Source organism: Neolamprologus brichardi, unplaced genomic scaffold (assembly GCF_056152115.1).
Source record: "Neolamprologus brichardi isolate AB-2024 unplaced genomic scaffold, ASM5615211v1 NODE_ptg000033l+_length_6344489_cov_1, whole genome shotgun sequence".
NCBI classification, from domain to species: Eukaryota; Metazoa; Chordata; class Actinopteri; order Cichliformes; family Cichlidae; genus Neolamprologus; species Neolamprologus brichardi.
In genome coordinates, this window is record NW_028270137.1 from 4,435,255 (window position 1) to 4,445,399 (window position 10,145).

Sequence of the window (10,145 nt, forward strand, 5' to 3'; positions counted from 1 at the left end):
CTCTTTTCTCCTCAGCTTATTTCCAGCTGTATTCCTACAATACATATATATGTAAATACAGACATTTATGGCCAATTCCAGGCAGCCTACAGTGTTTCACAATAACAAAAAAAACAAACAAAAATAATGCAGTTCTCGTGACCTTTCAAGCGTGCCCGAACCCACTATTTGAACCCCGGAACACCATACCATCGGCTTGCATAACCACTCGTACAATCGGTGATCACAGCGAGTCTACGCGACCGACTTTATTAAAGGTAAGTGGGAAAAATATGTTGGCCACCCTCTGCGCCGCTCAAAATATACCTCTCATGTCTCAAAGACACGCAGCCACCGTAATTGTAGAAACTAATGGTGGTGGTGTGTGTATGCGCCCAGATCAGCTGTCTGTGGCCCGGGACGGTGTAACTCCGTCACTTACGCTTAGTGTGTGTGAGAGTATGACAACTGCTTAGTGCGTGTCAGAGTATGACAACTGCTTACTGCGTTTGAGAGTTTGACAACTGCTTAGTGCGTGTGAGAGGCAAAGAAGCCCCCCAGCCAGGCTGAGAGGACCCCCAGAGCCCCAGCAGCCACGGTCGATTACAGCGCCGGTGCAGAGAGCGCCCGCCGAGGAAACACTGGAGATATGACACAACAGGATATATACAGGGTAAAAAGATAAAATAAATAAGAAGGGATACAATATAAATGTAAATAGAGTAAGAAGATAAAAAATGAATAAGAATAAAATCGATAAATATTACGTAAAACCTAAATTAATAAATAGAATAACAGGATAGAATAAATAAGCATAAAATAAATAAACGTCAAGTAAAAGCTAAATTAAAAAGTTGGATCTTGAGCCTGTTCTTAAAAACATGTACGTTCTCTGCGGCCCTGAGCTCCTCCGGCAGGCTGTTCCACAGATGAGGACCACACCACTGAAACGCTGCCTCTCCGTGAGTATGTGTCCTGACTTTGGGAACAGTCAAAAGGCCATGGACTGGCAGCCTGTCCAGGGTCTACCCCGCCTAAAAAAACAGCTGGGATAGGCTCCTGCACCCCTCCGATCCTTATGATGATAAAGTGGCTTGGAAAATGATTGAACAAAAAATAAATAAATAAGTTTTTGATGTCACAGAATAACAATGTAATGGCATTTTGTTTTGTTTTAACAGATCATGGCTCAGCAGTGGACTGTTGGAGAAGTATCTCTTTGGCTTGGGGAAAATGAATTGGCAGATTATCAACAGGTAAATGGACTGGTTCTTATATAGCGCTTTTCTACTCTGTCCGAGCACTCAAAGCGCTTTATACAGCTAATTCATTCACCCAATCACACAAGCACTTCTAAGCTTTAGTGCTAAGTATCTAACATTCATACACATTCACACTCCGATGGATGCATCGGAGAGCAACATGGGGTTAGTATCTTGCCCAAGGATATTTGGCATGCAGACTTGAGCAGCCTGGGATTGAGCCACCGACCTTCTGGTTAGTGGCTGATCCGCTCTGCCACCTGAGCTACAGCCACCCCAGGTCTTTGTAGGTGAGCATTTCTATGGATGTGCCATATCAGTGTCCACGGTGCTCCACAAGAAAACCAACATATGAAAAACTGCTGAAACATCAACAGATATACCATGAAAGTAAATGAGGATTCTTCATTGTCTGCAGACTAGAAGACTGTCCCAGAAAGTTTTTGTCTGTGAAATCTTTGAAAAATCACATAAGGAAGAAACATAAATATCAGAAACAAGGATTAGAGTCTGCCCCAGACTGTGACCCTGTCATCCAAGAAACTGTTGAATTTCCCCAATCATCTGAACGAGCTCTGAGTGAACTTATAGAGAACTTTACATGGGCCAGTTACACCATACACTGGTGTGTTTATACCCAAGCTGCATTTTCTGCTACATTATCCTCGGCTCATCCTTGATTATGGGTCACTCCGCTCTCATTGGTGCATGAGGTTTGAAGCCAGACATCAATTTTTCAAGACAGTAGCAAGAATCACCAATAACTATATTAATATTTGTCAGACTTTGGCAAAGAGGAATCAGCTTCGTCAATGCTGGGAGTGGCAGCCTGAATGGATCATCAGGAGCGATCATACACAAGCAGCAGTTAATAACTTATCACTTCAAGAACTTCCAGTGAACTTGCAGATTTGTTTGCAGAACTTGGAGACAGCCATTACTGTGGATGAGAAACTCTGGACGAGTAAATGCATCATTTTAAACTCTGTAAAATATGCAGTTGGAGATTTCTTCATTTTGGAACTTGTGCATGCAGAGCAAATTCCACTGTTTGTAAAAAAAATAGTCCTGATTGTGTATATCAGGGCAAAATGGTTTCTTGTTGGAAGACTTTTTACAACACTGGAGTTTATAAGACACCTTCAATCATACCACATCAGAGAGACTGATGATCTGTTGATATTCAAGCCTGGGGATGAGGTAGACTTTCATGCTTTGGACGCATACAGATGTGATGGTCAAGACTTCATTACACTGATCCACCGACCTTTTAAGGCAGTTCATACCAAAGTTAGGTAAGATACATCCTAAACCATGACTTTTTAGTTAGGAATTGTCAACCACTGTTAAAATGATTTTAACCACTTTTTGGCTGTTCCACATGTCTGTCATCATCTACAGTCACTAATGAACGCATAGCTGTCTTTTTAGTAATGTTTTATGATATTTTTATTCTTTATCTTCGAACATGCTCATTTCTGTTTTGATCGTGTCTTATTGTTTTTCTGTGACACAGACAATGAAATCGATGGATCGACTCTTCTGCAGATGACTGAAAGAATGAGTGAGCGTCTTTTTCCAAAAGTGAAAGACCAAGTGAAATTTTTGTCTGCTGTAGAGAAGCTGAAAGAGTGAGTCTTAAGTTGACTGGACATGATTCACTGAATTGTACATTCATACAATTCAGTGTTTCCCCTCCCCTAGGTTTACGGTGTTGGAGGGTGGGGGGCAAGGGGTTGACGCAAGCCCTGTACTGTTTCTCCAGCGTTGATGTGCATCACACACCCATTTACTTTCAAAATTGAAATGTCACAGCCACTCTTACTCTCTGTTATGATTCTGTTTCTGTAGTTCAGCAGCTGTTATTGTACGTTTTAAATATGCGGATATTCCTGATGCAGGACACAAGGACACGCATATTCATGTCTTGTAACAAACTCTAAACATACTTCTTACTTCTTCTTGCAGTGGAAGGCAACACAAAGAAAAGCATACTGTGTCAGCACTCCAACCTATGTTTAACTGCAAAGTGCAGTTTCCTCCAGCTGTGCTCACTGCGTTGACCAATAAAGATGCAGCACTAAAGTCACCCACCAAGAACAGACTCAAAAACATGCTTGTTCAAGCTCTGTTTGACCACTTGAGTAATGAGACAATGTAAGTCTATATATAATTAAGATTTGATTCATTTAAAATACAGTATGTACATCAGAATTTAAGTTCATCATTCAAAATTTGCAGGTATCCCTCTCATGTGCAGTATGTAGAGCTTCTGAGGACTGTCCTTCTGAGTTTTCCTTTCTTGAAGGAGAGTTATGGCTCTGGATATGTAAGTATTCCTGAAAAGCAAACATTGATAAAATTGTCCAACAAATTGTCTTTGAATTGCCTAATTATTGGCTAACGAGTGTAACATGCTAACATTTTCATTGTTACATATTCAGAGGTTATCTGTTCCCTTGTGGCCACTACAATACAAGTATTAGTATTGTGATTTTTGAGGCAGATCTCGTCCAGTATGGTCAAACAATAAATAAAATATCAATTGCTCTTTTAAATTAATTAATGTTTCATTTCTCTGTGAATTCTCAAGTGAATGGTGTGAAATTCAGCATTATATTAGCTCTGTTTGCCTTTGTATCAGGATAGTGTAGTTTTTGTATTTAAAAAATTAAATTTGAAAATAGGGCAGGGATAGCTCAGTAGGTAGTGTGGTTGCCCCATGATCGGAAGGTCAGGGGTTTGAATCAACTGAACGGCTACCCTGAGGTACCCTTGAGCAAGGTACTGTCCCTACACACTGCTCCCCGGGCGCCTGATTAGTGGCTGCCCACTGCTTCACTGAGTGAATGGGTTAAATGCAAAGAGAGAAATTTCCCTGTGGGGATCAATAAAGTATACATTATTATTTTTATTATTAAAAGGTAGAGGTATTAACATATAGACTGAAAGATCATGATGAGTATGCTTGTAGGACATAATGCCATTGATACTTTATCTAATCTTTATCTACCTTTTATAGTGTATGTAGCCAATCTAAGGTGCTCCAAACCTTTATATCATGTGTTCGATCAACTCCTAAGAGTTAAAGAAGAGATCTGTAAATAGGAACTAATTAGGTTATGACATGATTACAGCAAACCTACCAGCTTTATGTCACTCAAAGTTTTCTGGTAAATGTCTTGTATAAAGGGAGGACCTAGTTGCACCTATTTATGAATAATTAGTTACATTTTTATCGTTTGTAGGATGTTCTGCATGAGTCTCTCAGGAACAAGTTTAAAAAGGAAAGAAGACCACTAGTAGACGTAGAGGAAATTGAAAAAATGAGACAGAAATACTCAGTTCCAAATTCAGGAAGAAAAAGATCATCAGATATCCAGCCCTGTATCCTTTTGAAAAAACCAAGGCAAGTTAAATATGCTCAATGTTTGTTTGCCATTTTAAATTGTACATAAAAGTTAAAAGTATTGTTTTGGGTTTTTTTCTCTCAATATTTGCTAAACTTTTTAATAACCAGGATATCAATCCTCTTGACGATGGGGAGGATGAAAGTAGCACCGACCAACATGTATCAGTGATTAAGCAAGAGTGCCAAAAAACTAGGCCAAATGTGGATGTCATTCGAACGCACCTCAGGAAAATACAGAAGTACAGAACACACTACGTTCTTCAGCATACTACTGAAGAGGTTCTACGAGAATTCCCATGTCTCACTATCCCTGTTGTGGTGAGTGTTTTATCAAAAACTGCAGCAAAAAACAACAATAACAATAGTGCACGGCAAAAACACGAATATGTACTGATGTGCTGCACATTTATATAGACTTCTAATAATCACGTACCTACAGGACAGGCAAAGTGACTGAATCAGCAGATTTATTTCATGAGTAATAAAAGTACACTAACAGAACACTAACAGAAATTGCAACATTGACTATGTCTTTCTCTTTGGTTTTATTTTCATGCTACAGGATAATTTTGGACCAATCTGATGCCAATGATAGTTTTTTGGGAAGAATAGTCTAAACATCCCTTTTGCACAGCAATGTGTACTTGAGAATTAAAGTAAACAAATGCAAAATTATAATTTGTTCTCTAATGATAATTGATGTGTGAAATAATGATTGTTCTGGTTTGCTATATAATGGTATATATTATGGTACAAAGCTAATATGTATATGTTTATCCTTTATTTTAGCTTCTTGAAGAGGCTTCCATGTTACTTAAAACTGATGTGGACAAAAAAGTAATCCGAGGATTCAGTAAGTTGGCAGCGAAGCTTGTGTCAATAGCCCCAGACAGCAACCTTAAAAGCCTCTGCTTAAAATCTGTTGATGAGAGCCAGACAGACACTGAAAGAAAAGGTGAGGGCACTTGGCAATAATGAGCAAAAACATTTTTAACTCCTATCTCAGATACCACTTTTTAAGGTTTCACATACAGCACATTAGTAAACACAGTGTCCCTTACAATATCCACGGACGGACGGAAGGACGGACGGACTGAGTGGCTGGCTGGCTGGCTGGCTGGCGGAAACGACAACATAACATCAATGACACGACAAAGAACTGGTGAAACCGAGGAACTTAAATACACAGGTTGAATGATGACAATGATTGGAAACAGGTGAGTACAGGGCTGAACATAATCTGACTAATGACACAAGCTGACACGGTGAACAAACAGGAAGTGAAACAGGCAGTGGCAAAATAAACTGAACATGAACAAAACTGAAAGCACTGGGTCGATGACCCAGGAACCCTGACAGTACCCCCCCCCCCCAAAGGCCGGCACCCGATGGCCAAAAGAAAGAAAAACCAGAACAGGGCGGGTGGAGGGGGCCCAGGACGGAGGGACGGAGTCCAAAACAGAAACAGTTCAGGTGGGCGGCCACGTGGCCGGCGGCCGAGACGAGACGGTTCAGGAAGACGGCGGCGGCCGCTGAGCTGGTCCGGTGGGCGGCCGCGAGGAAGGCGGCGGCGGCCGCGAGGAAGGCGGCGGCGGCCGCTGAGCAGGTCCGGTGGGCGGCCGCGAGGAAGGCGGCGGCGGCCGCTGAGCAGGTCCGGTGGGCGGCCGCGCCGGCGATGACGTCCAGAACGTGGCTGGGGCGACGGCGCGGCAGCCGCAGGACCAGGCAAAGCAGAGGCTGACGCCAAGGCTGAGGCTGGCCCAGGCGAAGTGGAAGCTGAGGCTGGACCAGGGGAAGCAGACGCTGAAGCTGAGGCTGAGTCTGGACCAGGCGAAGCAGAAGCTGAGGCTGAGTCTGAGGCTGGCCCAGGCGAAGCAGAAGCTGAGGCTGAGTCTGAGTCTGGACCAGGCGACGGCACGGGAGCCGGGGGTGACAGAGCCACAGCTTTAGGGCCAGCGGGCGCGGAAGCCCCTGGCTGGAGACAGGCAGGGCCAGCGGGCGCGGAAGCCCCTGGCTGGAGAGCGGCCGGGCCAGCGGGCGCGGAGGCCCCTGGCTGGAGAGCAGGAGGGCTCACAGCTGGCTCTGGGTGCTGTGGCTGCAGGTCCGGGAACTGAACAGGGTGGTGGATGAGTGACTGAACTGATTGGACTGACTGGACGGGAGGCGACTGGACTGACTGGACGGGAGGCGACTGGAGAACAGGACACTGAGCTACAGGGGACGACTGGACTGACTGGACTACAGACTGGACAGACTGGAGGACGGGAGGAGACTGGAGGACAGGGAACTGGAGGACAGGAGGAGACTGGACTACAGGGGACAGGAGGACAGGAGGAGACTGGACGACAGGGGACAGGAGGGAAGGCTGAACAGCAGGTGAGGGAACTGACTGGAGTGAAAGCTGAACAGCAGGTGAGGGAACTGACTGGAGTGGGGAAGCTAAGGGATGAACAGAGGTTGGCGATGCTAATGGCTGAGCTAACGACAGAGTTACCGAGGGGGATAAAACTGCAGCCTGGGCTAATAAGGCTGGTGCCTGAGCAGGGGACACCTCAGCTAGCCTAACCAGTGATAGTGCCAGGGCGTGGAAAGCTGAGTGAGGAGGTGGAGGAAGTGGTGAAGTAGCAGGTGGACTGGTTAGCTCTTTCAAGCCTCTAGGGAGGTCAGGCTGGGTTGAGGCTGCCCTCAGCCTGGGCGCTGGGACAGGCACGGGAGGTGGCTGGACACCAGTTACCCCCCACCCGGGAAACAAGAGCGGATGTGGAGGTAGACTGCGTCGCAGCTGCCTTCTTCCTAGGAGCTGGCACAGGTGTGGGTGTAGGCTGGGCCCTAGCCATCTGAGGTGGTGAAACGGCTGAAGGGGAAGGCCGAATCTGGGCCGCCGTGCTGGTGGGAAATGGCTGAGTAATGGGTGTGAAAATAGTGACTGGGTGTGTGATACAGGCAGGTTTATCTGGGATTGTTCTGGTCCTTCTGCCACCACCATTTATAGTCTTTGGAGGAGCAGAGCAGAAAAACTCTTCCCAGTCTACAGAATCCTCCAGGAGGGAAACATCCCATGAATCAGAGATGAGTCTATTAGTTAATCTGGGTGAAGAGTCAAATGAGGAGGGTGGAAAACAGTTACCGGAACTCACCACCGGGAGTTGCTGAAAATAGTCCGTGTTATGGCGGCGTGTGCCCCGCTTTCTCCGGGAAGAGGAAGCGGGCGGGGTACACAGCCGAGCCTCTGGCGCGGGAGCCTCTGTTGAGCCGAGGTGGGAGGCATAGCCGCTGTGCCGTGGCGAAGTGGAGGATCCGGCAAATGAGGCAGGTGACGTGTGAGCGAGGAGCGGATCCGCGAGAGGGGGAGCCGCCGAAGCGCGGCGCGAAACGCCCACTCTCCGCGGCAGATGCTCCGGTGCATGGGAGGTAGCAGGTGGGTGAACGCGGCGTCTCCGAGGCCCGCCCAGAGCCAAGCGAGTGCCCTCGAAGACGTGCTCTCGCTCCGCGAAGAGCCGCTGTCTCTCCTTGAGCTTTTCCGCCCACAAGGAGAGCGCTGCCTCCTGCCGCTCAAAAAGGTCCGAGTCCGCTGGGTTCCAGTCGTGTCTTCGTGGCACGGGTCATGTCATTCTGTCAGGCGTGGTGTGGAGGCGAGGAAGAAGGAACCCAAACGCAGGACTCACAGGTAGGTGAAGACTGGTGTTTATTGTGATGGCGTGAGCAAACAGAACAGAGGTAGGAAATGGCTGGCTGGCTGGACGACTGACTGAATGAATGAATGAAGGAAGGAAGGACGGACGGACTGAGTGGCTGGCTGGCTGGCTGGCTGGACGACTGACTGAATGAATGAATGAATGAAGGAAGGACGGACGGACGGACGGACGGACTGAGTGGCTGGCTGGCTGGCTGGCGGAAACGACAACATAACATCAATGACACGACAAAGAACTGGTGAAACCGAGGAACTTAAATACACAGGTTGAATGATGACAATGATTGGAAACAGGTGAGTACAGGGCTGAACATAATCTGACTAATGACACAAGCTGACACGGGGAACAAACAGGAAGTGAAACAGGCAGTGGCAAAATAAACTGAACATGAACAAAACTGAAAGCACTGGGTCGATGACCCAGGAACCCTGACAGACATTTCTCCTTTCTCGTCTCTGCACTGATGTACTTTAAGATTTAACTGATACACCCTCGATGCTATATATATCTCTATGAGGATTTTCAGTCATTCACACAATGTTTATCCCAAAAAATGTTCAGTGGCAGCTAGACTTGCTCTGCAAGTTCTTTAGGACTCAAATTATTTAAAGCTAGCAACTTACAGAACTGAACAACATTTTGGGGGTTTTGTATAAATGCTTAACATTTACACTGAATTACACTGAAAAGTTAATTAGGTATACATTTACTGCACTAATGCTTATGTTCTGCAAGACATTCAACTCCTGATGAAGGTACTCATATGGCCTTTACTGCTTTGTATTAACAAAATTGGCCAGAAAATATTTACATATTTCTCTTTATTTTCCAGGTCAGATAGTAAACACAGCTGTTCTTCTCCTGCCATCTATTTTCAAAGAAAATGCCGCTCATCTCTCCGTCATAAATAAGGTAAATTTAGATTTTTTTTGGTATGGTGAGGGGGGGTCTAAAACTAATCCAGTATTTTACAGGAGTTTCATACTTTCATTGGGACACCTGTTGTTTATGCTTATTTAAACTATACTCCTCATTTCAAGAATTTAATTTCTGTTTCAGGATCCACACAGCCCAATACCTACAATCGTACTCAGCAGCAGTGACGGCAAGCCCTTGAGTGATTCAACTGAGGGCAATGTCCAGATGGATGGACAAAAAATGATTCTGGACAGTGGGGAAATTGACATTTCATTGGCGATGGGTATTGTCTTCTCCCTGTACCATAACTACAATGTTGCCTATCCAAGTGAACTAAAAAAGACATTTTGCTTTTTGGAGGCATTTGTTCTCAACTTGGGAACTCTGACTACACCTGTACCAGTAGCTGTGCAAAGAGTGGCAAATGCATTAAATATCTCCTAGATTGCCAGCATAGTGCAGATGAGAGACTGAAATTGTCCCAATGTGGACTAACAAAGGACCATGAGTCCCACATTAAACTTAACTTACATAACTTAAGGCTGCAGTTCATTGATAATTTAAATAAAAAGATTGTTCTTGAAATAGTTTTACTGAAAATGCAAACATGCTGATGAAAATGTGTTGTTTAATTGTCTGTTATGAAAGTATTGCTATTTCTAATGTAATGATTGTTGTTTTATCTATAGTATAATATTTATATGTATTTATTTATAGTATAGTAAAGATATTCAATTATTACTGTTTAAATGACTTATATGCTATTATTAGTAGTGGTGTTGTGCTTAGCGTTAAAATGCCTTTTTGTCTTTTTCTGTAATACAAAGTGCCAATAAACCATTAATATATGTCTGTGTGCTTGTATTTATTTTACCCTAC

General features: G+C 44.7%; 1 protein-coding gene across 1 annotated transcript; it reads left to right on the forward strand.

Annotated features, from left to right (window-relative positions):
• The first annotated feature begins 1,163 nt into the window (after positions 1 to 1,163).
• Positions 1,164 to 9,710, forward strand: LOC148094637 (sterile alpha motif domain-containing protein 3-like). Its single transcript, XM_087837504.1, has 10 exons — positions 1,164 to 1,235; positions 1,522 to 1,531; positions 2,758 to 2,872; positions 3,210 to 3,398; positions 3,483 to 3,570; positions 4,490 to 4,654; positions 4,762 to 4,971; positions 5,443 to 5,608; positions 9,181 to 9,260; positions 9,408 to 9,710. The coding sequence occupies exons 1-10, from the start codon at positions 1,164 to 1,166 to the stop codon at positions 9,708 to 9,710; spliced, it is 1,398 nt and encodes a 465-aa protein (XP_087693630.1).
• Positions 9,711 to 10,145: the final 435 nt, after the last annotated feature.

Bases quoted from the DNA above. Each gene is read 5' to 3' on its own strand.
- LOC148094637 (XM_087837504.1), top strand. From the start codon at position 1,164: ATGGCTCAGCAGTGGACTGTTGGAGAAGTATCTCTTTGGCTTGGGGAA. The intron at 5,609-9,180 runs GTGAGGGCACTT...TTTATTTTCCAG, and splicing joins GACAGACACTGAAAGAAAAG to GTCAGATAGTAAACACAGCT. The intron at 9,261-9,407 runs GTAAATTTAGAT...TTTCTGTTTCAG, and splicing joins ATCTCTCCGTCATAAATAAG to GATCCACACAGCCCAATACC.